This window comes from Elephas maximus, chromosome 7 (assembly GCF_024166365.1).
Source record: "Elephas maximus indicus isolate mEleMax1 chromosome 7, mEleMax1 primary haplotype, whole genome shotgun sequence".
Lineage (NCBI taxonomy): Eukaryota > Metazoa > Chordata > Mammalia > Proboscidea > Elephantidae > Elephas > Elephas maximus.
This window is the reverse complement of record NC_064825.1, coordinates 61,719,203-61,746,975: the sequence shown is the minus strand read 5'-3', so window position 1 is coordinate 61,746,975 and position 27,773 is coordinate 61,719,203. Positions and strand designations below refer to the sequence as shown.

Here is a 27,773-nt window from a genome sequence, read left to right as displayed (position 1 = left end):
CTTACATTCTTGACACCGAAGTCTCTGTGAAGCATTGGAAATTTCAAAAGCCAACAAAATGACAAACTTGGAATAATATCCCTGGAAAAGTTATCATTATTTGAGAGTTGCAATACAAAAACAAAAACAAAAACAAAAAAACCCCTTTGCCATTGAGTTGATTCCAACCCTATATAGGACAGGGTAGAACTGCCCCACAGAGTTTCCAAGGAGCACCTGGTGGATTTGAACTGCTAACCTGCTGACCTTTGGGTTAGCAGCCAAACTCTTAACCACTACACCACCAGGGTTTCTGGGGTTGCAACAGCACCATGGAAAATCAGCTACTGAAAATCCTGGGGAAGGTCATATTTTACTGAGGTTCTGATTGGCTACAAAAAGGAAAGAAATCTTTGCTGAGCATCTTTCATTGCCAGATACTGTGCTGTTGTTGTTAGGTGCCATCAAGTCGATTCCAACTCATGGTTGACCCCATGTGACAGTGGAGAACTGCCCCACTGGGTTTCCAAGTTTGTAATATTTACAGGAGCAGATCACCAGGTCTATTCTCCCAGGGAGCAGCTGGATAGGTTTAAACTGCTGACCTTATGGTTAGCAGTCGTGAGCTTAACCATTGTGACACCAGGGCCTCTAGATATTGTGCTAGGTGCTTTCATATATTTTACCATTTCAACAGATACTTAAAACTAAGCACTAACAGCGCCATTTTACAGAGGAGGAAGCTGATCCTCAGAGTGATTAAGTAATTTGCAAAAGCTCAGGCAGCCCATACATGGAGGGCCCCTCATACACCCACCCACCCCACTCACCAGCTATTCAGCAGGTATGTCCCAGTCAGCAACACAAAACCCTAAAAATAGAGGCCACTGAACATTTTCTGAGCATGGAGATGGTGGTGAAGAAGGTGAAGGGAGCTCAGTCCTTAACTTGTAAGCCCTCTTCTCTAGGATGGGAATGGATGAAGCCGCGTCTGGTCTGGATCTGCTTCTTTAATAGATCCGTTCCCCATTATTCCCTGGTGCATGGAGTCCCCTTCTGGTCTTTGCCAGACCTACCCAGTTCTTGCATCACTGTTGATTTACTAGTCAAAGAATTAACATCAGCCTCTGTCTGCAATGCTCAAGGACTCTTTAAAGTTCAGAGACCATCCAAATCAACTTTAACACAGGGCTCAGCACTCTATTTGTAGGGCTATTGTTCTCATTAATTCTGTTCCTAGTTCCTGCTGCTGAGGATGTCCATACCCAGCAAGACAGTCTCCCGGACTCCCATAAATTCAAACACAATCTGTAAAGACAGTGAATGAAGCTACAGCTGTGCTTGGGGCTTTAGAGACTTATTGGCTTGGAGCAGTAAGAGGAAGGAACATCTTCTGGGCTGAGTAGTCCTTGAAGACTCCCATGTGATTCAAAGTCCTTTTCTTCCCTATTATACTCTCTGGCTTTCAAGCCTTGCCTCCGGCAGCAGCTGGGGCTAAAAGCTATTTCTCTGCACCAAAACACAGCTTTCTCAAGGCATTTCCTAGTAACTCTCTCATGCCCAAGTAACACGTAAGAGAAGCAGAGGGCTGGAGGTGGAGCTGGTGGTGCGCTGCACATGATGCCTTCCCTTCTGCCCGAACTCTAACAGTGTGATTGTTGGCAAAAAAAAAAAAAAAAAAAACCCAAACCAAATCAATTCTGACTCATAGTGACCCTATAGGACACAGTATAACTGCCCCACAGGGTTTCCAAGGCTGTAAATCTTTACGAAATCAGACTGCCACATCTTTCTCCACGGAGCAGCTGGGGGTTCGAACCACCGACATTTTGGTTAGCAGCTGAGCGCTTTAACCACTATGCAACCAGGGCTCCTTTGTGATTGTTGGCAGTGCCCCTGATTTCCTCTTATTATCCTGAGAGTGCAAAGTTTCCTCGAGCAGCTATTTATTTCTCTGCAAGGAGCCCTGGATCGTCATTCCTGATATAAGATTAAACTCCAGGTAAGCCCACCTACACGCAAAAAATTGGTTCCATACTTGAAGACAATGGGGGTGGCCACATTGTTTTTTCAGCGTTAGGATAGGAGCCATTCGCTCTCATCCTGTGAGTGAACATTCTGCAGCTTTAAGGAAAATAAAATTTGCATTGGAAGGCAAGATCAGATTCTGTCACCTCCAACTCCATTAACCCACTGCTGTTGAGACAAATCTGACTTACAGCAACCCTGTGTGTTAGAGTAGGACAGCTTAATAAGGTTTTCTTGGCTGTAATCTTTATGAAAGCAGATCACTGGGACTTTCTTCTGTGGTGCCACTGCTGAATGGGTTCAAACCACCAACATTCTGCACCACTCAGGGACTCTCACCTCCAACTAACCAAAACCAAAACAAACCCAGCGCTGTCAAGTCGATTCTGACTCATACCAACCCTATAGGACAGAATAGAACTGCCCCATAGAGTTTCCAAGGAGCGCCTGGAGGATTCGAACTGCCGACCCTTTGGTTAGCAGCCATAGCACTTAACCACTACGACACCAGTGTTTCCCACCTCCAACTACTCACCTACAAATGCAATGCTGACTCCCCCTGTAGCGTCAAGGTGAAGAGGCAGAACTGTAGTGCTGTGGCTGTCCTGGAATTGCTTTGGGGTCCTGTGATAAAATCTTCCATAGCCAAGGGGCCTTGGTTGTCACCTTATCCCTGGACCTATGTGCCAAAGCCAGCACTGCCCCTGGCCCTTCATTCCACCACCAGGTTGACCCAGCCTACAAGGATGGGATCCTGCTTGGATCCTACCTCAATCCTGAAAGTTGGCTACGAACAGCTCTATCATCACCCTCTCTAAAACCAGAAGCCTACCCTGATCCCTGCCTCACTTTTGGTTCCTTCTTTAGAGGCTGGATCCGCCACCATAGCCTCTGCCCATTAGAGGATACCACTCACTATGTACTGAAGCTTCCAGAATTATAACGGGCCACCAGATGCTCAGCTTCACTATCTTCGTTGTGGATTCTGCCAGCCCTTCTGCAGCCAGGCAAATTCCTCCACATCTGTGTTCCTCTAATGAGTAGGTGTCACCTTCTTCAACTCAGTCTTGCCCCTCGATGTGACCCTGACCTCAGTCAACAAGGAGGAAGGATACAGATAAGGCCCAACAAAAAGCACTGGATTTGGATCCACGTCTCCATACTCCCTTCGAAGACTTTGTTAAGCATTAATAACAGGAAAGAAAACCCCAGAATGTCTGCATTTAAAATTTGTGTGAATCTTAATTCCACTGAATGGCATTTACTTTCTTCTTCTTCTTGTTAGCTGCCATGTAGTCGATTCCGGCTCATGGCAACCCCATGTGTACAGAGTACAACTGTCCCATAGGGTCTTCAAGGTTGTGACCTTTCAGAAGCAGACTGCCAGGCCTGTCTTCCAAGGCGCTCTGGGTGGGTTCGAAAAGCCAATCTTTTGGCTAGTAGTCGAGCACTTAACTGTTTGCGCCAACCAGAGACCATATTTACTTTCTTGATTGGTTTTATAACATTTTCTCTAGTAAACATTTTCAACATGAACACTTAGTACTGATATGTAAAGTATTTAAGCACCATTCAGATCCTCAGCTACATGGGGAAAAAAAATCGCTCCTTTGATTTCCTGCCTCTTCATTTATAACTGCCTCTGTTTCTGACAATCTGAGTGTAACTCAGTACAGTATATCATGGATCTAAAAGATAAGACTGCATTACATAATTGCTAATTACTTGTAAATTACCCCTTGCTTTATAGAACATCCCATTTCTTTATTTTAAGCATTTTAATTATCAATGTTATCACATTTCATGTTCTGAATTTTATTTACCATGGCGAAAATACATAATTCTACCACTTACTGACCAGTCCTTAACCATACAATTGAGCTTTAACTTAAATAAAATAAACATAAAAATAAAAGGCTTTGTTAGAATTGCTAAAATATTGTTACTAAATGAATATAATTTTTATTTTCACTCTAAATAAATGAATTGCAGCACATGGTAGGAGATGTCGATGGGAAAGAATATTATGTGACCGATCGTCAATCCTGAGGAACTGTGCCTCAAGGGAATGATCATAAGAGATTTTCACAGGCCCCTTTAAGTCCTTGTAGGATTTGAATTTCCCTCTGGAAGAAAAGATACAAAAGCAACCAAGAAAACAGTCATTTCCCCAACTTTATGTAATATCTCTGTGTCATTAAGAGCAATATGTCTGATGTCAAAATCTCAATAAATCAGGTGTTGTCCTTCCCCCTCCATTACTGAGGGAGCAATAAACTCAGTTTTGTCATCTCAACAAATGATTGTTCTGGTGCTGACAGACTCATTTCTGGGAGCAGTGGCCTTCCTGGTTGTCCTCTGCTGAGCTGCTCCACCTTTGCCCCAAGCAGTCCTCTTACCTCCCTAGGCTATCTACAAGGCGGTTTGGTCCTTTCAGACGAGTTTCCATTGAGTTGACTCCAACTCATGGTGACTCCACAAGTGTCAGAGTTGAACTGTGCTCCATAGGGTTTTCAATGACTCATTTTTTGGAACTAGATCACCAGGCCTTTCTTCTGAGCCTCCTCTGGGTGGATTCAAACCATCAAACTTTTGGTTAGCAGCTGAGCATGATAACCATTTGTACCACCTGGGATGCCAATCCTTTCAGAGGGTAGCATTAACCACTCTGGTTCATTTCACCTGCAAGGGAAGAACAGGCCCATCTTGTCAGCAGTTGCCTCTGAATGCCATCCTTGGAGGCAGGGAGAGCTGAAGGTTCAAGCCCATTGTCATCCAACTTCCTATTAACCACTATTCAAGTGTGCAGCATGAAAGCTCTAGACCAGCAACTGCTGGGGCAAGGTCATTTTTGAAGGAGAAGGAGAGTCAAGATGCAGTTGAATTTTTGTTCAGGCAGAAATGTTATTCTCCACCACATGGCTGTTATCTTTTATTCTTCTAGTGTTTACCCTCAATGCTTCCCTGTTTTGCAGGATTACTATCTCTACAGACCTTTGGAACGCTTGCTGGTTTTGTATCCCAGCTGAAGATAAGAAAATGCTTAGCATCCTTTTTTTTTTTTTTCCTCTTCCCCATAGATAATTCAATACAAGAAAGAAGACTTGCTTGGGAAATTCTGAATAGCCTTGGCTTTGCTTGCTGACCATTCCTTCCACCAGCTGGAAACACAATGCCCCATTAACACCAGCCATGCCTGCTTGACCAAACTCATTCTGGCTACTCACACGTCTGGCACAGATTCTAAAGCAGGTTGGTTAATGTTTTTCAGGTCCCAAATATGTAGCACACTTTTATGTTCTTTGCAATCAATTTTGCTTTAGTGGCCCTGTAGGTGTCTATGGATACTGGCATGCTAAACCCACTAATAAAAATATTTTTGTTTTCTGAAAAAAATCCTTCATTTTGTCCAAAAGATACTTTCCCATGATTTTTTTTTTTCTGTCTTCAGAGGCAGGTAAAAAAAAAAAAAAAAAACCCAGTGCCATCGAGTCGATTCTGACTCATAGTGACCCTATAGGACAGGGTAGAACTGCCCCATAGAGTTTCCAAGGAGTGCCTGGCGGATTTGAACTGCCCACCCTTTGGTTAGCAGCTGTAGCACTTAACCACTATGCCACCAGGGTTTCCCAGAGGCAGGTAGAGGTAATTATTACCTTGTGTAAAATTGGTTTTACCTGTGTAAAAATGTTTCCCTGGTAAGAAAAGCCAACCTGTGAGCTAATGCAGCAGCCCACCATCCACCATGGGGATCTCTGTGATGTTTCTCCTTCCTCTTCCTCTCATGTTGTAGACTTCGTTTTTGTTGTTGACTTGTGACTTAGGAGACCCCCTGTGTTACAGAGTAGAACTGCTCCACAGGATTTTCTTGGCTGTGATCTTTAAGGAAGTAGATCACCAAGCCTGTTTCTTGTGATGCCACTGGGTGGGTTCGAACCATCAACTTTTGGTTACCAGCTGAGTGCAAACCATTTGCGCCACCCAGGGACCTTTTCCCTCCTCTCATGAAAGAAGACACTAAGGCACTTCTAGGGCCTGGCCACCTGTATCAGCTGGAGAGGGGCCTTCACTATTGACTAAGGTGCCTCAGTTGCTCTGAATATTTTTCAACTGAACTCAAAATGCAAAGCCATTATCATTAGAAGGCAGTTCATGGGAACCAAGGGAGGAAATGCTCTCTTCTCAGGTCCTTCTCCTAAATGGAGGAAAGGTAACTAAAGCTTGGGGCTTAAGGGCCATCTCCACTTGAACAGCCTGCTGCAAATTCATTCTCAATATCTTTCACACGTTGCCCCAAACTAACTTCTACTCTAGACTCGACTAAATGTGGAATTATGGGGCTTTAGAGATAAAGGAAGGAGCGCCCTAGTGGCACAAGCAGCTAAGCATTTGTCTACTAACCAAAAGGTCAGCAGTTCGAACCCACCTAGCCACTCTTGGGAGAAAGACCTGGCGATATGCTCCGATGAAGATTATAGCTTGGGAAACACTGCGGGGCAGTTCTACTCTGTCCTATAGGGTTGCTATGAGTCGGAGTCAACTTGACGGCACACAACAACAAAGCTAAAGGACCCTAATTTCTCTCATTATATGTCTCTATATGTCTCATTCATCATATATTAACTCAGCGCGTATGTAACAGGGATAGTGTTTTCATTCTCTGTAAATCATGTTGCCTGTAGCTCCCTCATGCATTGACTCAGTGCCATGGATTCCTGCAAGCCAAGGGCACACAGCATAGAGGGCGATGATCAGTTAGTCCCTAGCAAAACAAGTCTTGAAAGCCAGGCCTTCTTTAGAGAAAAGAGACACTTCTAAATTCCAAATGTGACCTTTGCATATTAAGAGGCAACCTTGGAGAGCTGAACATAAGTCACAAGTAAAGGGAAATCACACTATGGATAAAGGAAGTTCCCACCAGATAGGAAGAGGAAGTAGAGGGCCTCTGACAGGAGAGCAGGGAGGGAGGCTCTGATGTGAAAGTCCTGGCTTCATCCCTCAGGCCTGAAACCCTGAGTTACAGATGAATTGAGGGAGAAGTTGAAGGTAGATGTGATCCCTGTGCCAACATGGGGCTAGAGAATAATGTAGAAATGGCCACATGACTCTATAGGCAGAGAGGGTACCTGTAATGGCACTGTCTCCTGCAGTAACCAAGTGTCTCCACATGCCCAGAGGAGGTGAAAAGGAGGTGAGATTATTGCCTGGCAGAGTGTTAGGGGGATTCTAGTAAGTGAGGAAGTATCCCTGTACCAAGGGCTGCAAAGAAAATCTCCCAGGCCAGGAATCTAATGAGAGGTGTAGTCAGACCACAAAGATACACAGCGTCATCAAGAGCTGAAGTGGGGCCTTGTCAGCCTGAGAGATGACCCAGTTCCCAAGAGGCAATCTTCTTGCCTGGCTCGTGCTGAGAGAATAGGCCACAGATTACACCAGCAGAGACACTGAGCAGCAGAGGCAATGACAAGTCAAATGCCCAAAGACGAGCAGGACAGCACACCCAGTCAGATGAAAGCACACAAACTACCCAATGGCCTTTCTGCTTCCCCCTACGCCCAGACTCCATGTTGGGAAGGAGGAAGGAGAGAAGAACGTCTAGAAAGGAGGGAAACAGTTCTAGCAGGAAATCTGAACCTTATGTTTGACTGAATATTTATCCCAAAGAGATTGAGATAACCTGGAAAAGATTGAGAAGCATTAATTAGCAGGATTAAGTTTATTCTTTTCCTTCCTGTTCCTAACCAAAATAGCATCATTTTCAGACAACAAATTTACATATTCTTGCACTATTTTTATGTACTTTAATGTTTCATGTTCTCTTGATTTCCATCCAGAACAAACAGAACAGGGTTCTCTGAGACATTGAGATATTATGTTGGGACAATATGAGGGGGCAGGATGTCACATGGGTGGAGGGACAGGATGTCATGACAGCATGTGGCCCTCTATGTACCCACTACTCAGCTCTATTACTATACACTCCCCTACACACACATTAGGCTTATGCTCAGTCCATTGACCCAGTTCTTGAGTCATTCCTTCAGAAGGCAAAGCATGTGATCATCAGCCTCAGTTCAACCCCTGACTGGGGACTGGAATTTACACTATTTCCAAAGACCTGCAATCTGGAGTGCCTATGGGCACCTCAAGTATCTACTTCTTGCTGAGTAACAGCACTTCCTAGGGCTTTTCCTACCCTATGCCTCAGTCCAGGCTTTGTTTCTGTCTCAGATCCCTTCCCTGGTAGTCTAGCTCTCACCAGCCCTGCAACATACCTAAACCCCTTTGGTGGGAACCTGATTTTTGCTTTGATTTTTCTGATTCCACCTCCAATGCCCACCCTTTCTTGGAGAATGGCTTCAGTTCCCTAAATCTGTTGTAAATAACAATTTCCCAGTTTTAAAGCCTCTGACTACTGCTCTTCAAAATCTTCTGGGTAGCAGTCATGTTGATTTCAGTCAGTTTCCCTGTCCTGCACTGGACCCTTCTCAGGAAGTCAGCACCCAAACACCGCCTGGAATGGACCCCAGGTCACATTTCCATGACCCTGAGCTACTGTGAGTGGGACCAGGGATGGACACCTAAACCAACCTGGCCAATCAGATGCCTTCTTCTGGGAATTTGTAGAACTTGAAGAGTCTAGGTAGGCTCTGTTGGGCACTTAAGGGATTATATCTCCAGCTGCAGCTGAGTTGATTGACTCATGGTGACCCCATGGGTATCAGAGCAGAACTATGCTCCTCAGGGCTTTCAATGGCTGATTTTTTAGAAGTCGATTGCAAAGCCTTTCTTCCAAGGCAACTCTGATTGGACTTGAACTGTCAATCTTTCGGTAAGCAGGCAAGTGTGTTAACCATTTACACCATTCAGGGACACTGGATAATATATGAAGCTGGTTTAAAGGGCATGCTAGCATAATTCCCAGACATGCCTGGGTAACTGACATTTGTTTTAGTTCTATAGCTCTAAGTTTAGACGAGAATGTAACCCACATTGCTTTAGTTCTATTTGTTGTTGTTAGTTGACTCAAGTTGGCTCCCACGCATGGAACCTTGTATATAACCAAACAAAATGTTGCCTGATCTTGTGCCATCTTTATGATCATTAGCATGTTTGAGTCCATTGCTGTGGCTACTGCACCAATCTATCTCATCGAAGGCTTTCCTTGTTTTTGATGACCCTCTACTTTATCAAACATGTCTTTTTCTAGGGATTGGTCTTTCCTGATGATGTGTCCAAAGTAAGCAAGCTCTATAGTTATACCCTTAAGGGGCCTAAGGGTGATAAATGAGAACTCTGTTCATGCCAGGGTGTACTGTACCAAAGCTGCTCCCTAGTTCTGTTGGCAATTGTATAAGCCTGAATTGAACAAGGGCAGCAGGCTCAGTGAGTGGTCTCAGCAGATACCCAGACTAGTTGGGTACGGAACATCTTTAGCCTTATGTGCTACTGTTGTTAGTTGCTGTCAAGTCAATTCCAACTTATGGTGGCCTCACGTGTGCAAGGCAGAACTGCTCCACAGGGTTTTCAAGGCTATGCCCTTTTGGAACCAGATTGCCAGGCCTGTCTTTGGAGTTCCCTCTGGCTTGGTTCGAACCGCCAACCATTCAGTTAGTAGCCCAGTGCTTAGCCATTCGCGCCACCCAGGGCCTTATGTACATACATGCATGAAAGGCCAGGGCTTGGTGAGAGGAAGGCTTATCACAATTGAACACTCCTTGAGCAGGACTTTGGGGTTTAAAGCTTTGTACCTCTGTCAATCAGGATAATGTTGATCTTTACTATATATTCTCATTGGGTTATCTTCTATCTCTTTTAAAAAACTAAACTTGGATTTAACCAAATGGTGTCTGTGTCTGTTTTTCCCATCAACCTATGCTCACTTCTTGTTAATACAGAGGTCACGTAGCACTACATAAGGAAGTGATAAAAACCTGGAACTATTTCCTATTATTCTTCTGAAGCTCATGATATAGGTCAGCTCCACATTCAGAAGGGAGGGAAAGGTGCTGGGATATGGCCAGGCCAAGAGGATATACAAGCAGGGTGCTGTGGTAGGGAGCCCATAGAGAGCTCTGCTATCCCCTGAAGCCCCACGGAGAGGATGCCCCAAGCCCAAGTCACAGGCAGCCTGCTCTGCAGGAGTTTACACAGCTTTACAAACCTTTAACCATCATGGAGAGTAAAAGGAGTGGTATTGGCTGACCTTTGAGTGTGCAGTGAGGCTGTCCAGGATCCCTCAGAGAGGAACAGATTTTTGAACTCACTGGCTTTGAAGACTCCATCTGCCACCTGCCCTGGCAAGGTCACGGTGTAGTGGATGCGGTTCCAAGCAGGCTGCCAGATCGCCGAGGGGCACAGGTGCTCAGTCCCAACCTGGTCCCTCAGTCCTCAGAGTGAAGCACTTCTGCCAGCTTCCCTTCATACTAATCTCCCCCCACCTCATTCATACATATGGGCTTACACACACACACACAATTCGTGAGAGGACTGGGATAATTGCTCTTTTATGTTTTAAAACAGAAATTTAAAGGGTTCTTAGTTTTTTTTAGAGAGTGTAGCAGCAACTTATCTTTAAAGCCAAGAAAAAGAGGGAAAGGAACAGAATTTAAATGCATGCATCTAGTCCAGGCAAGTCCTGAATGACCTCTTCCCTAAATCTGAAGTGATGGAAGAGTGGAATGGAGAGATTCCCAACCTTTCTTGTATCCTCCGTGACAGAAAAATGATGGATAATAATTCCCATTAGGACACACAGCAGTCTCTCAGAATATGGGACATACATGCCAGTGATCATAAATGAGAACTTTACTAAGTATTCATTATGTGCTAGCCACTGCGCTGTGTTGCATATAATCAGACTATTTCCCCTCCCCCGCACACACACCTTTTTTATTGTTCTTTAGATGAAGGTTTACAGAACAAACTAGTTTCTCATTAAACAGTTAGTATACATATTGTTTTATGACGTTGGTGAACAACCCCACAACATGTCAACACTCTCCCTTCTCAACCTTGCATTCCCTATTACCAGCTTTCCTGTCCCCTCCTGCCTTCTAGTCCTTGCCCCAGGGCTGGTGTGCCCCTTTTAGTCTCATTTTGTTTCACGGGCCTATTCCATCTTTGGGTGAAGGGTGAACCTCAAGAGAGACTTTATTACCGAGCTGTAAGTGTATCCGGGGGCCATACTCTCAGGGTTTCTCCAGTCTCTGTCAGGTCAGAAAGTCTGGTCTTTCTTTTTGAGTTAGAATTTTGTTCTACAATTTTTTCTAGTTCTGTCCAGGACCCTTTATTGTGATTCCTGTCAGAGCAGTCAGTAGTGGTTGCTGGGCACCATCTAGTAGTACTGGACTCAGTCTGGTAGAGACTGTGATAGGTGTGATCCCTTAGTCCTTTGGACTAATCTTTCCCTTGTTGTTTAGTTTTCTTCATTCTTCCTTGCACCTGAAGCGGTGAGACCAGTGGAGTATCCTAGATGGCCACTCACAGGCTTTTAAGACCCCAGACGCTACTCACCAAAGTAGAATGTAGAACATTTTCTTTATAAACTATGTTATGCCAGTGAGCTAGATGCTCCCTGAGGCCATGGTTCCCACAGCCCTCAGACCAGAAATTTGGTCCCTCAGGGAGTTTGGATGTATCTATGGAGCTTCCATGACCTTGTCTTATACAGGTTGTGCTGGCTTCCCCAGTATTGTGTACTGTCCTACCCTTCACCAAAGTTACCACTTACCTATTGTGTATTAAGTATATATCAGACTATTTTTAATCTTCATAACCACCATGGTAAGATAGACATTGTTATGACCACTTTTGTTGTTGTCGTCAGGTGCCATGGATTTCGACTCATACAGCAACCCCATGTGACAGAGTAAAACTGCCCTGTAGGGTCTTCTAGGCTGTAATCTTTGTGGGAGCAGATTGTCAGGTCTTTCTCCTGTAGAGCTACTGGGTACGTTCAAACAGCCAACCTCTTGGTTAGCAGCCGAACACTTAACTGCTGTGTCACCAGGGCCACTTTACAGATGAGGAAACTAAGGTTTGGAAAGCTAGTAATAAACAACTAGTAGGTGGCCACAATGGGCTCAAATGTATCAAAGATTATGAAGATGGCACAGGACTGGGCAACATTTGGTTCTGTTTTGCATAAGGTTGCCATGAGTTGAAGCCAACTCGACAGCAACTAAATACAACAACAACAAGTATGTGGCAATACAGGGATTTGAAACTAGGTCCATCCGACTCCAAAGTGAGTGCTTCTAACCAGTCTGTCTTCTGCCTCACTGCTGTTAGCAAAAGTACTGCTGACCTCACCAAAAGACTGCGCTTCAACTCCTCTGGTACCATTGCCCCAATTCTGCCAGTTAAAAGTTTATTTTTAAAAGGGAAAGAATCACTTCCTCTCTCAGGATGGAGCTGGAACCTTAGGCATAAACTTCAAAGAGATAGAAACAACAAAAAGGAGCAGCCTCCCTTGGTTGGCCCCTCATGTAAGGGGCGCAGGCATTTTACTTCCTGAGTTCCACTTTAACAGTTGAGAAACGACCACTGTATCAGCAGAAGTTAACTCTAGCTGCTTTAGCAAATGAACTCCCAAATTTTAATGGTTTAACCCTACAGAAATTTACTTTTCACTGACATAGCTATCAAACACAGATTCACAAAAAGCCAAGTACTCAGAGTTTCAGGAATATCTCCCAGGTGACCAAAACCTTACAACACTGCTTCCTCAGCAGTAAAGGAAGCCTCCAGGGCCTGCTTTCAACACGTTCCTCTGCCTGAGACATGCATGCACTGCCACTCAGGCCATATACAACCCGCCACTATGGTTATTCCCTGTCAAGGTGCTTGTCCACCGAAACAGAACTTGCCTCTCACCCCCACACCTCACCCCTAATCCTTTCTCCTTTACCATGTCCTCGTGAGTAGCACAGAGCGTTGACACCTCTACAAATAAGAATTAAAGTCAGCAATGACTTCTATGGGTGCAAAAAGTCTATTCCAACTGCTGTAACTGCCACTGTTAGAGCCCAGACAATACAAGGAGTCCTTGGATGGACTCCTTTGAGAATTCCACCAGGACTCAAAGACATGAGGTACAGCTGAGAAAGCCTCTGCCCCCCAGCTATTTCTTCAGTGGTTCATAGGTCCTATGGCTCCCCCTAAGGGATTAATTTTGAGACCAGGAAGGAAAAAAAAGAGTCTTAGCTTCTATGGCCCAAGGGGAGAGATGTCCTTATGGACCTGCAAATTAGGGGGCACTAGGCTCTCCCTGAACACACCCAGAGGCCCTGAGGCTTAGAATTAGTCCAGTAACCTTTTTCCTCTGGCATCATCTCCAACAAAGGAGGGCTGTCCCTCAGTCCCTGGGTTTGGGCTTGGGACCTCTCTCTCCCTCCACAGTTTCCCTGCATGTTAATTTCCACCAGACCCTGATGGCGCAGTGGTTAAGCATTCAGCTGCTAACCAAAAGGTCAGCAGTTCAAATCCACCAGCCACTCCTTGGAAACCCTACAGGGCAGTTCTCCTCTGTCCTATAAGGTCCCTATGAGTTGGAATCAACTCAGTGGCAATGGATAATGGGTTTTGTCTGGCTCAATGGTAGAGGAACCCTAACAGGGCTAGGCTCTGGTCTTTACTTCTCACAATGGCCTTGCAGGGAACAGAGTTGCCTGTACTGGAAAAGTAAAAGGAGGAACCTCTGCTTAGAATCCATGCTTCCTCCATATACAGCTGCCACCTGTATCCTGCGTTCCAGTTCCCGGGAGCTCAGTTCTCTTCATTTACCGAGAGTAGGAGGGAGAAATGCTGCCTGGACAATCTCTAAGCACAACCAACACCTCTCTCCTTTGATATGATAGGTATGATACTACCTATGATTGCACCCTTTAACAATTAGCTTACACACCATCTTCTCTTTCTCTTACTGTTCATAAGCTCAAGGAAAGGGACGGTTTCTTATTCACATCTGAATTTCCTAAACCAAATGTGGCATTTGAACCTTACAGAATGTTACTTGCCAATGCAATGTATTCTTGAGAGAATGAGTTCATAAATACAAGGGAGTGAGCTAATAAGACAAGATGAATGGGGGAAGGATGATTAAGAAGTAATGACAGGGGAGTAACAGTGAATGTGTGAAGATGTGAGCAGTTGAAAGATGGCCAGTTGCCTCTAGGTACCTTCACTTTTTCCTTGGTAACAGAACCCTGGTTTTTAGTTAAGTATATTTTAACTCAACAAAAAGAATACATTTCCTACCCTCTGTTGCAACTAGACATGGCCATGTGACTAAGTTCTGTGCAGTGAAATATAAGTAGCAGTGTTGCATGAGGCTTCAAGGAAGAATTCTCAAAAAAAAAAAAAAAAAAAAAAACTGCTCCTTTTGGTCCTTGCCTCTTTCTTCCTTTTTCTAGCTGGCAAGACCTGCAGCTCAGAAGCCATATTGCACTATGAAGTAACCTCAAGGAAGAAAGCTATGCTGGAGCAGTAAAGCAGGAAGAGAAGATGCCTATGTTCATCATGGAGCCACTTCCTTGAGTGACTTTCTGTGAGTTTTTTTTTTTTTTTTAATGTGAGAAAGAAATAGATTTCCATTTCATTTGTTATTGTTATGTGCTTTTTTTTAATCATGTGTACTTGAACCTAATCTTAATTAACTTGCTCAGAATCACAGGTTAGTGCCAGAGCCAGTCCTAGAATCCAGGTATCTTCTCTCCCAGTCCACCGTTCTTTCCAAGATCAAGGCGTAAGTTACTATTTGATTTTCAACACACACCCAGAATCTGCAGATGAACTCTAAAGCCATAACATGGAATCAGAGACTCTCGGCACATGTTTTTAAAAGACAATCGAAGTGAGGGATGGATCCTTGATCAATGTTCAAAACCTACCAGACTGGCAGTGAGCATAAGACTCAACCTTAGACTGAATGCAAGTTCCCAGGGCCTCAGGAAATGCAGCCAGAGAAACCCTTCTATGACTGTAAATCTGAGAGCACTCACATTCTTGGTGACTCCTGGATTTCAACAGTAAAGCATTTACTCTTTTTCAAAGTGGAGCATGCAGGAGTCAGGGTCTTACCTCTACCAAGGAATGCCAGTGTGCGATGGGCTTCCGAGGATACGATAACATTTCACTCCAATGGTCTCTGCCCAGCCTTTCAGCCTCGTTGCCTACTTGACACACGCCGATGATCTCATTGTGACCTACACTGTGAAAATGGCCCACAATAGGTTTTTCTTAAAATTTTGGTATGTAAGATCAACAACCACTCAATTGACTGATGGAGGATCTGGAGAGGGGGTGGTTCTTTTCATTCCCTAATTTAAAACTACAGGCCAAGCTTAATCAAGTCAATAGGACTTGGGGTCCAATATTGTATTTGGTGGCCCAGAGGTAAAGAGCAGAGTCTGGCTCTCACACACCCTGGCTTTGACAACACTGTTCCCAAGAACCCCCTCTTCAAAGGACTCCCTGATGCATGCTAAGGTTCAGCACGCTCTGCTGCTAAAACTAGGTTGACCTCCGGACCTCCATGTAACGAAAAGGAGGCCATCTGAAAGGAGTTTCTTGCAATAATGGATAACTCAAGTTCCCGCAAGAAGCAAGCAAGAGTGGGTAAGGAAGCAGCTCGTGTCTGGCAGCTGTAGCCTAAAGTTCACAAAGGCAGCAAAGCGGAGGGAGCACCTGGCTCTTCTTGCTCCCCCTCTTTTTAGAGAGCATGTTGTGGACTCAGTCTCTCCCTCCTTCCTACCAAGTCTAGCTTAGTTTCTTTAATCCAACAAGATTTCCCAACTTAGAGCCCTTATCCTTAGGGCTGACATTTCTGAAACTTTCCCAGAGTGGATCCCTTTTTTGAGCCAACTTTTTTCACTGTCAATTTTTGGTTAAAAGTCCTCTGCATAACTGGCATCATATGGCCCATCCTTTAACTCTGGAATTCAAACTCACAGACTTCCTTTTTTTTTTCCTTCCTGCATACATGAGTGTTTTTTTTCTCCTTCACTTTGTGTGTGGGGAGGTGGTGTGAAGGATATTTCATTCTATGCACATTAAAATCAGCTACATGCAGAAGCCCCACGAATCCTGCCATGGATTTTTCCAGGCCAGATTCATGAGTTTACTGAGAATTAAACTGAAGCAGAGCTCACATAATCGGGTTTGTCGATGCAGTGAAACTTGGCAATAGCCTGAAAAATGCTGGTGTAGCCTTCCACGGTTAGTGGGCAATATCCCCTCCTGTGGCTTGACGTTATCAGTGTAGTGTGCCTTCTGGAGGAGACAGGACAAGGTCTACTGACCAGCGTGGGTTGTCACACCCACAAGCAGCTGAGCCAACCCAAATGCTCCTTAGGTTGGAAGACGGTCATGTTTTACCCAGACATCTGCTGGAGGGTGTTTGGGGCACTGAAGCTGCCTTAATGACAACGTTTCAGAGGTATATGGGCAAACTTTTTAGCTACAAATAGTATTTGTAAGATTATATTAGAAGTTAGAATGATTTTTTATTTTTGTACCCAGCCACGTGGGAGGTTTCCAATTAAAAAGAGACTTTGCATTTCAGTCTAATGACTGGTTTAACATGTATAATTCCCTGTTGGTACTTCTGCTGCATATTAAAATGACTGTTTTTCAAATCTGTCCTTTAAATACACAATTGGCTACAATGCAGGCTATAAATATCTCTTCTGTGCTGTATTAATTAAAAAGTTGAGCATCTTATACATTTTAATGTACCCTGTCATCCACACTGATTCTAGCATTTTTAAGAGAACATTTCTGTGTTTGCTTTCAGATATAAGTGGATGGAAATGATCTTTATTAAACACTTAGGGAGAAAGAAAAAGATTGAAGTTATGTATTTAAAAATGTTGATGGTATGGCTAAGGTAATCAATTCTGTTGTTTTGAGTGGAATCTTTCCACTGAAGGGCAGGCAGGATTGCCTGAGAGAAGAAGATAAGGCCCGTGGGGCCACAGTTCCCCAAGCTGAGATTCTAGGAAGAAGTGGGGATGGGGGTGATGCAGGAAGAGAAGGGAAGAACAAAGGGGAGGAAGAGAAAGGAACAGCAGAGAGGTACTCGGATACTCTGACTCCACAGCACGGTTTGGAAAATGGTGACTTCTTGTAAATCTGCTTTCCACTTACTCATTTCCTGCAGACTGGGACACCAGCTAAGAAGCTATGGGCTGCACACCCCTCTGCCCTCCCCGCCCTGGGCACAGCCAACTTGTGCTAAGAAAGAGCTGCAGGAATCTCACCGGTCATAGTCCATGACAGCTATGGACAAGTGGATTTGGTCAATGTTCTCAGGAGGGACATCGAAGACTATGGCTTCATTGTAAACAGGATTCAGTGTGTTTCTCTTGGTGGATGTTTTCCTCTTCTTCAGCCGTCTGCCATCACACATGAGTGAGACTTTCACGTAGGGATCTGTACAGACCATGAGAAACAGGGGTACTGTGAGAATAAATGTAAATTTAGTTTGGCAGCTGTGTCATTATGAGTTTTCCTGGACTATGATATGCAGAAGAATCCTGGTGGCGCAGTGGTTAAGAGCTCAGCTGCTAACCACAAGGCTGGTATTTCAAACCTACCAGCTGCTCCTTGGGAGAAAGATGTGGCAGTCTGCTTCCCTAAAGGTCACAGCTTAGGAAACCCTATGGGGCAGTTCTACCCTGTTCTAGAGGGTTGCTATGAGACGGAATTGACTCGATGGCACACAACAATGACAAAATGATATGCAGAGCTCCTTTACCTGCCCGTGGACTGGAGTTGGAGGGTTTTAATAATAAGGTGTCTGGGCAGTGACTAGAATTAAAATAATCAAGTCATTCATTCAAGAAAAAGCACAGGACAGTGTCTCCTCAACAAGTGTGAAATTTAAAAATAGTATGAAAACATCTGTTGCTGAGTCAGAAAACATTCCAGCTGGAATTCAAGACCCGCCTGGCTGTGACAGGGGAAACAGGCTGCAGGCCCCGGCTCTGAGCCACCCCAGGGAATCTTTTCTTATAGGTCAGGACCTTAGCAAAGCGGGAGGCCAAATTCCTAGAGGACAGGGAGGATGTCTGGGGCTAAATTAGGATAGCCTGAAGTCCCTAATGCTACTGGCAGTCAGGTTGCAAAAGAGGAAGCAGTTCATGTCAAGAAGAGAAAGGACACAGGCTTGCTCACGGAGAAAGGCTGTGAGGGGGGTGGTGACAAGGCTGGCCTCTGCTCCAGGCGGGGCTCTTCCGCTCTCACTGGTGTCCTCACCATCCTCCTGCTCAGCGGACAATTCTCCTTCTCTCTTCACCTGCATAACCATGTCTTGCCCTGACTCCTACACCGTTGTCCAGGAGAGACTTAGAGGACCACAGGGGCCACATCTTTTTTCTGCTTGGAAAAACAGTGGAGGGTGGGAAGCAGAATACACTGCATCTGATGTCTTTGATTTCAATGATTGCGAGCCATTCTACTGCATGTTCTGGGACCACATTTGGGGATTCCCCTGCAGAGGTGACTTGTAGAGATGGAACTGCATATTGGGGCATTTCCTGTTGGAAGTGGGAGCAGACTTTTGTTAGGACTTGGAATTTAAATGCACATGTACCTGAAAACCAAACTGCATAATTCCTAAGGAGATAGACTGGGAGGGTGACTGCTTATATCTGAGGAAAGACCCAGTTAGATAAGCTATACCAGCATGTGCAAAACTGTATGTCTAGTTCACATTTATGATGAAGAAGACCTAACAGAGAATATTAATAATAATAGTAACAATGATAGCTAACATTACATAGCATTTAGTATTGCCAGACACTGTTATTAAGGTTTTATTAAACTTACAACAATCTAATGAACCAGATGGTATTATTCTCATTTTACAGATGGGGAATCAGAAGCTCAGAGAGGTTAAGTGATTTGCCCAATGACACACAGGTATTAGGTGGTAGGACTGGGATTAATACCCAGGAAATTTGGTTCCAGAGTCCAAGCGCTTTACTACTATACTAAAAACTTCATAAGGTTTAGAATCATACAAGGAAGGCTGAACTTGAGAATGTCTCACCTGATGCTCCGGTTATGTCCATTGCCTTTAAGTTCCTTGCTTTTATAATGGTAATGGTCAGCCTGCCAGCAGTTGGGAGATAGCAGAGGGAAAACATCAACTCTCCAAGATCCACATTGTCCTGTTGAGAAAGCACAAACTGAAACATTAGAAAGTGTCTTCAGTCTGATGTGCAGAAAGATCAGCCACAGGGCAGTACTGGAAGGACCACACTGCCCCTTTTGTTCACCTCATGAATCCCCATTGTCTCTTCTCTTCATGTCAGTTGTGCAGAAAGAATAAATCCCTGCATTTTGGGAGCTCCTAACCCTAAGGAATTTTTGCTTTTGCTTGAACCCTAAGGAAGCACGGTCCATCTTTAGATGGCAAAGCTCTGGGGGCGGTCCTGGGCCACTGCTACCATGTATCCAGCCACGTGAAGCCCTGCACAACCTCACACAGATGCACTTAGCCCAGATCACAATCCTAGTGTAGAGGTACCCCCTACAGCCTTAACAATGCCCCACCAAGTCCCCCACTTACATCCCTGCACATGACCCACAGCCAGCCCCCAGGACAAAGCTACACAAAGGTGCCCCCCCAGAACTGTACACCCATGCCCTCACACAGCCCGCCACACAGCCCTGTGTGGTCCCAGCATTTCACTTAGGCCCACACAAGAGGAATATGGGTGGTGCAAGCAATTTGTGATTGGCTGCTAACCTAAAGGTTGGTGGTTTGAACCCACCCAGTGGCTCTGTGGAAGAAAGGCCTGGCAAATTGCCTCCGTCAAGTATACACCCAAGAAAACCAAATGGAGCAGTAATATTCCTAATACATGGAGTCACCATGTTAATCATTACAACCCTAGAAGTTTGACCTAACACTAAATTCTCACACACATCCCCTCACAGAGACCCTCTCACCCACACAAAGTTTTCTACTTAGCCTCCAACACAATTTCTCACACAGTCCCCAAAGAGGCCCACAGTGTCCCTTACTGAATGTTACAAAGTCCTCCAAATAAGTTACCCTCCATATATACCCTCCCTACACAGCCCCCAAAATGCCCTTTGTTAAAGAGAAAAATTGAGGACCAGGTTGACAGAGTCCTCTGGGGGGACAGGAAAATTCATAAAATTTACCATTGTGGAATACACCCGAGAACAGATAAATAGAAATACAGGAGACACAGTGGAGACATCAAACCAAACCAAACCAAACCCATTGCTGTCAAGTTGATTTCGACCCATAGTGACCCTATAGGACAGAGTAGAACTACCCCGCATGGTTTCCAAGGAGCACCTGCTGGATTCAAACTGCCGATGTTTTGGTTAGCAGCCAAGCTCTTAATCACTACGCCACCAGGGCTTCCAATGGAGACACAGTGGCCATAAAATCGCACAAATCTCCCTTTGTAACATCTGTTAAACAGAATGTTGCTCAAAGTTTACCTTATGCAAAGAATTTCACTTTACCCAAAGTAATATGCTTCCCCCCACCCCTTGTTTCCTGAAAGGTAACTTTAAAACCTTAATATTTCCTGAGTAATTGAGGTGCCTTTATTACTTGGGAGCCTTGGTGGCTCAGTAGTTAAAGCAATCAACTGCTAACCAAAAGGTCCGTGGTTCGAAACCACCACTGACTCTGGGGGAGAAAGATGTGGGAGTCTGCTTCTGTAGAGATTTACAGCCTTGGAAACTCTATACGGTTGCTATGAGTCAGAATTGACTGGATGGCAGTGGCTTTGGTTTACTACTTGGAGTCTCTGGAGGACACCTGTGGATTTGTGCAAATGAGCGGAAGGGCTGGCCAGGCCACCTGGCTGCCTGGTATCAGCTGAACTTAGGGAGGGATGGGAGCATGATTTCAATCAATCATGCCAAAGGTTAGCCAATGGTTAATTTTCCTCTCTATATTTCCCCCCTTTTCTCCTTAAAAACTCATTGTAGCTAGCCTAAGACGAGCCTTCCTGTCTCTTTCAAACAAACAGGTCTCCCTGTAGTCATACAGAATAACTGCTCAATTTTTTAAGCCCTATATGCTTTAAAATTCATTTTGTGTTTCGATTATTTTGACACCTACGAGTTCCCCCAAGTTTCCCACAATACCTCTGAACATTGCTGTATACCTCCCCCCACCACACACACAGCACTCCACAACACCCTCTTGCCCTCAAAGCACTGCACACAACCTGATCACACACCACCTGTGCAGACCAGCATCTGGCTCCACCAGACCTAGAAATACCTAGCCCCTCACAAAGCTTTGTAGAAAGCCTCTGCACAAGCCTGAGAGCAGGAACCATGGGCTCTCACACATCCACAGACCTGACACACGTGGACACTCACCTGGTCCCACCCAGCTATGGACAGAGCCCCCACAATGTCCCCACACTGTCCCCACACAGCCAGTCTCATAGGGAAAGGAGAGGAGACCCAGACCTGGACATGCCCCTGGGGCCTGTCCCCTAGGGTTCCCAGCTTGCCACAGCTCTTGCCTTCCCCTGGTGTGTCTCTAAAATCAAAAAACCCCCAAACCCATCGCCATCAAGTTGATGCCGACTCATAGCAACCCTACAGGACAAAGTAGAACTGCCCCATAGAGTTTCAAAGGCTGTCATTTTACTGAAGCAGACTGCCACATCTTTCTCCTGAGGAGTGACTGGTGGGTTTGACCGCCGACATTCTGGTTAGCACTCAAGTGCTTAACCACTGTGCCACCAGGGCTCTAAGGAGCTCTGATTTCCCTCTGCAGGGAAGACATCTCCTCGGGCAGTTTGCAGCCATTCAAATAGGTCAGAAGACACATTTTCTTTCTCCTTTTTTTTTTTTTAAGCCCAGAAAAGTGTAACTAGAAACAGCAAAAAAAAAAAAAAAGCCAGTTCATTTAGTTTCAATTTCTGAGAGATACCTGAGGTTATCGAGCTGGATGCCTCTGTCTAATTAATACAGTTTCATACTGACAATGCTCCAAGGAGTCAGGTTTTTGCCCTCAACATCTACAGCTTCCCCTCCCCTTCTCAATTCTCTTAGGATACTTTTATTTTTAGAAGCACAGATTCAGCTCTGGAAGGTCACTTCACCCAACTGCCCTGCTTTGACTGTTTCTACAGGAGGACAAACCAAAGGGCATCTATTTGGTCTCTAAGGTAGATGGATTGCACTGTACTTTCATGAGTCCCTCACCTTGCATAAAACACCTCACGTTGCAAGCCAGGCTCTCCCTGTGTCCAGAGCCCTGACCTCAAGAGGCCCCGGGGGGCTGCGCCTTTCCCTTTGTGTGGGAGTACAGAGTGGGACTAGAGTCCTACAGGAGTGGGGTATCACATGGGCAGGCACTGGGTTGTTCTGAGGTACTGAGTCTCCTCTAGCGGGAGGGGAACCTGACTTCACTGAAGAGAGAACATTTGACCCTCAGCAGGAAGCCGGCTTCATGCTTCCAGCAGGAAGCTGGTGGCAAAGGGGGCAGAGGGGGCAGAGGGGCAGCAGCTACCCCCACAAACCATCCTATTCCTTTCTTACTCCCTGGCCTGTTCCTTTGCTCTTTGACGTATCTTGTCTGCCTTAAACAGAAAGGCACCTTGTTCTTCCCTCAGAGGGATTTTCACTGCATCTAGCTCGGTCCTCCTCTTTCCTGAGCCTGCCCAGAAAACTTGGTTTACAAAGTAAAAGGGTAATCAAAATCTTGCCTACGAAGCTTCCAAATCACTAATTCTTTCAGCATATATTTCCTGAGGGCCCTCAGTGTGCAGATGCTTTGAAGGATTTGGGATATAAAAACACATACAGTCCAGTCCCTGTCCTCGAAGTAAATGCATATAATTGAATGTGATATGTCAGATTACCTTTGTGCCAAATATTTTGTTTTTTCCCAACACGAACCCCATTCACAAATATTTATATTATGTGGCTGTTTAATCATGAGTTAAAAGAAAAAAATTAAATCTCAGACTTGGTGATATATTCAGAATATGAACTAGGGCTAAAGAAACAACAGCAAATTAAAGAAATAGTTATCCCAAGGAGGAAATGCTTGGTTTGTTTTTCAAGTGCTTTAAAAGGAAATCTCTTTTTAAGATTTCTAAATTATAAATGTAATAAGTGAGGATAAAAAAATCAAATACAGAACATTTCAAGTAAACAATAAAAGCTACCACATACATAGGAGTGCAATATATGAGTAGATGCAAGTGGTTAATGCATTCAGCTGGTAAATGAAAGGATGGAGGGTCTAGTCTACCCAGAGGTGCCTCAGAAGAAAGGCCTGGAAATATACTTTTGGAAAATCAGCCACTGAAAACCCTATGAAGCACAGCTCCATTCTGACACACATGGGTTGCCATGAGTCAGGGCCAACTTGACAGCCACTGTTTTTTTTCTGTCTTCATATATATATGTATGTATGTATGTGAATATATACACCTTCCTACGTAGAGCAGCTAAAGTGAAAGGAAGAAATGACGAAGTAAAAGAGATGAACAGGAGATTTCAAAGGGTGGCTTGAGAAGACATATTGTAATGAAATGAGCAAAGATCTACAGTTAGAAAACCAAGAGGGAAGAACATGCTCAGGATTTCTCAAACTGAAAGAACTGAAGAGAAAATTCAACCCTCGAGTTGCAACACTGAAAGATTCTATGGGGAAAATATTAAATGACGCAGGAATAGTCGAAAGAAGATGGAAGGAATACATAGAGTCACTGCACCAAAAAGATTTGGTTACATTCAACCATTTCAGGAGGTAGCACATGATCGAGAACTGATGGCACTGAAGGAAGAAGTCGAAGCTGCACTAAAGGCGTTGGTGAAAAACAAGGCTCCAGGAATTGGTGCAATACCAACTGAGATGTTTCAACAAATGGATGCAGCGCTGGAAGTGCTCACTCATCTACGGCAAGAAATGTGGAGGACAGGTACCTGACCAAACAACTGGAAGAGATCCATATTTGTACCCATTCCAAAGAAAGGTGATCCAACAGAACGCAGAAATTATCAAACCATACCATTAATATCACACAAAAGTAAAATTTTGCTAAAGATCATTCAAAAGCAGTTGCAGCAATACATTGACAGGGAACTGCCAGAAATTCAAGCCAGATTCGGAAGAGCATATAGAACAAAGGATGTCAGATGGATCTTGGCTGAAAGCAGAGGATACCAGAAGGATGTTTATCTGAGTTTTATTGACTATTCAAAGGCATTCAACTGTGTGGATCGTAACAAATTACGGATAATATTACAAAGACTGGGAATTCCAGAACACTTAATTGTGCTCATGAGAACCCATACACAGACCAAGAGGCAAGGCTGTATCCTTTCACCATACATACTCATTTTGTATGCTGAGAAAATAATATGAGAAGCTGGACTATGTGAAGAAGAATGGGGCATCAGGATTGGAGAAAGATTCATTAACAACCTGAGTTATGCAGATGACACAACCTTGCTTGCTGAAAGTGAAGAGGACTTGAAGCACTTACTGATGAAGATCAGAGACCACAGCCTTCAGTATGGCTTGTACCTCAACATAAAGAAAACAAAAATCCTCACAACTGGACCAATAAGCAACATCATGATCAATGGAGAAAATAATGAAGTCAGGGATTTCATTTTACTTGGATCCACAATCAACACCAACGGAAGCAGCAGTCAAGAAATCAAAAGACACATTGCATCGGGCAAATCTGCGGCCAAAGACCTCTTTAAAATGTTAAAAAGCAAAGATATCACTTTAGGACTAAGGTTTGCCTGATCCAAGCCATGGTGTTTTCAATTGTTTCATACTCATGTGAAAGCTGGGCACTGAAGAAAGGACACTGAAAAAGAATTGATGCCTTTGAATTACAGTGTTGACAAAGAATACTGAATATACCATGACTGCCAGAAGAATGAACAAATCTGTCTTGTGAGAAGTACAGCCGCAATGCCCCTTACAAGCACAAATGGCAAGACTTTATCTAAAATACTTTGGACATGTTATCAGGAGAGACCAATCCCTGGAGAAAGACATCATGCTTGGTAAAGTAGAGAGTCATTGAAAAAGGGGAAGACCCTCAATGAGATGGATTGACATAGTGGCTGCAACAATGGGCTCAAGCATAACAATAATTGTGAGGATAGCACAGGACTGGGCAATGTTGCACGTGGGGTCTCTATAAGTTGGAACCAACTCAACAGCACCTAACAAGAACAAAATGTCACTCCTAACCCCTGAGTAACCACAGCAAATAATCATCCAGATTTGTTTTTCATTCATTCATTAACATTTGTTGTGTTTGTGGTTGTTGAACGTTGCTCTTTTCCAGGTGCTGTGCTAGGAGTTGAATCTGCAGAGGTGAACAACAGACATGGTCCACTGAGGAGAGATGGCCTTGCTGGTATAGAGAGGAGTTGTTCATGGGCACCTGATGCTAGCTCTGCTTTCTTCTCATTAACTGATGCCAATTTTGGGTCAAGAACCCATAGATTCTGATGTTTGTAATAATTCCCTTCAGCCAGTGTGTACTAGTTTCCTAGGACCGCTCCAACAAATTACCAATTACAATTTACCATGAACTGGATGGCTTAAAACAACAGACAAAATCCTATGGAGCAGTTCTACTCTGTAACACATGGGGTCACAGTTCCGAAGGCTGTTGTTGTTAGGCGCCATCAAGTTGGTTCTGACTCATAGTGACCCTATGTACAATGGGACGAAACACTGCCCAGTCCTGCACCATCCTTACAACCTTTGTTATGCTTGAGCCCATTGTTGCAGCCGCTCTGACAATCCATCTTGTCGAAGGTCTTCGTCCTTTCAGCTAACTCCCTACCTCACCAACCATGATGTCCTTCTCCAGGGACTGGTCTGAAATCAAGGTGTTGGTAGGACCATGCTCTCTCAGAAGGCTCTAGATGAAGGAACTTTCCTCGCCTCTTCTAGCTTTTGGTGGCCCTAGGCATTCCTTGGCTTATGGCCTCTTAACTCTGATCTCTGCCTCTGTCCTCGCATGGCTGTCTTCCCTCTGCATCTGTGTGTATCTCTATGTCTCTGTTTTCTCTCATTGTAAGGACAGCAAGCATAAAGAGATTAGGGTCCATCCTACTCCCGTGTGACCTCATGTTAATTAATCACATCTGCAACAACACTGTTTCCAAATAGGGTCACATTCTCAAGTTCCAGGGGTTAGAACTTCAATTTACCTTTTTTGGGGGGGACACAACGTAAGCCATAACACAGTGATTCTCAACCAAGAGCAATTTTGCTTTCACAGGGAACAGGGTTCCTGGGTGACACAAACTATCTGCGCTTGACTACTAACCTAAAGCTGGAGGTTTGATCCCACCCAGTGTTGCTGTAGAAGAAAGGCCTGGAGACCTGCTTCTATAAAGATTACGGTCAAGAAAACCCTATGGAGCAGTTCTACTCTGTAACACATGGGCTCATCATGTGCCAGAATCAACTTGACAGCAGCAGGTTTTTACAGGCATGTTCTGACTGAAGGAAGGTGTTACTGACATCAAGTGGGTACAGGCCTGGGATGCTGTCCCAGGCCTAGGGCAGTCTCCACACAACAAAGAATTGTTGCTATTGTTGTTGTTAGGTGCCATCAAGTCGGTTCTGACTCATAGCGACCCTATGCAAAACAGAACAAAACTCTGCCTGGTCCTGAGCCACCTTTACAATTGTTGTTATGCTTGAACTCATTGTTGTAGTCACTGTGTCAATCCACCTCGTTGAGGGTCTTCCTCTTTTCTGCTGACCCTGTACTTTGCCAAGCATGATGTCCTTCTCCAGGGACTGATCCCTCCTGATAACATGTCCAAGGTATGTAAGACGCAGTCTCACCATCCTTGCTTCCCAGGAGCATTCTGGCTGTACTTCTTCTAAGACAGATTTGTTCGCTCTTTTGGCAGTCCGTGGTATGTTCAATATTCTTTGCCAACACCACAATTCAAAGGCATCAATTCTTCTTTGGTCTTCCTTATTCATTATCCAGCTTTCATATGCACATGATGTGATTGAAAATGGCTTGAGTCAGGTGCACCTTAGTCTTCAAGGTGACACCTTTGCTTTTCAATACTTTAAAGAGGTCCTTTTCAGCAGATTTACCCAATGCAATGCGTCATTTCATTTCTTGACTGCTGCTTCCATGGCTGTTGATTGTGGATCCAAGTAAAATGAAATCCTTGACAACTTCAATCTTTTCTCCGTTTATCATGATGTTGCTCATTCGTCCAGTAGTGAGGATTTTTGCTTTCTTTATGCTGAGGTGCAGTCCATACTGAAGGCTGTGGTCTTTGATCTTCATTAGTAAGTGCTTCAAGTCCTCTTCAGTTTCAGCAAGCAAGGTTGTGTCATCTGCATAACACAGGTTGTTAATGAGTCTTCCTTCAATCCTGATGCCCTGTTCTTCATTTAGTCCAGCTTCTCGGATTATTTGCTCAGCATACAGATTGAATAGGTATTGTGAAAGGATACAACACTGATGCACACCTTTCCTGACTTTAAACCAATCAGTATCCCCTTGTTCTGTCTGAACAACTGCCTCTGGGTCTAAGTACAGATTCCTCATGAGCACAATTAAGTGCTCTGGAATTCCCATTCTTTGCAACATTATCCATAATTTGTTATGATCCACACAGTGAAATGCCTTTGCATAGTCAATAAAACACAGGTAAACATCCTTCCGGTATTCTCTGCTTTCAGCCAGGATCCATCTGACATCAGCAATGATATCCCTGGTTCT

The 27,773-nt window shown here is 44.4% G+C and overlaps 1 protein-coding gene across 5 annotated transcripts in view; it reads right to left on the bottom strand.

Moving 5' to 3' along the window:
* SYT9 (synaptotagmin 9) overlaps positions 1-27,773 on the bottom strand; it is a 207,140-nt gene that overhangs the window by 42,375 nt on the left and 136,992 nt on the right. For 3 of the 5 annotated variants that reach the window (XM_049890275.1, XM_049890274.1, XM_049890273.1), the window contains exons 4-6: positions 19,064-19,184; positions 17,271-17,442; positions 15,091-15,220 (exon numbers count right to left, since the gene is read on the bottom strand). In XM_049890275.1, coding sequence (XP_049746232.1) covers positions 15,091-15,220; positions 17,271-17,442; positions 19,064-19,184 — 423 coding nt within the window. Of the gene's footprint in view, positions 1-15,090; positions 15,221-17,270; positions 17,443-18,186; positions 18,549-19,063; positions 19,185-27,773 lie in introns of those variants that run through there. The other 2 variants (XM_049890276.1, XR_007518199.1) reach the window with 2 other exon arrangements.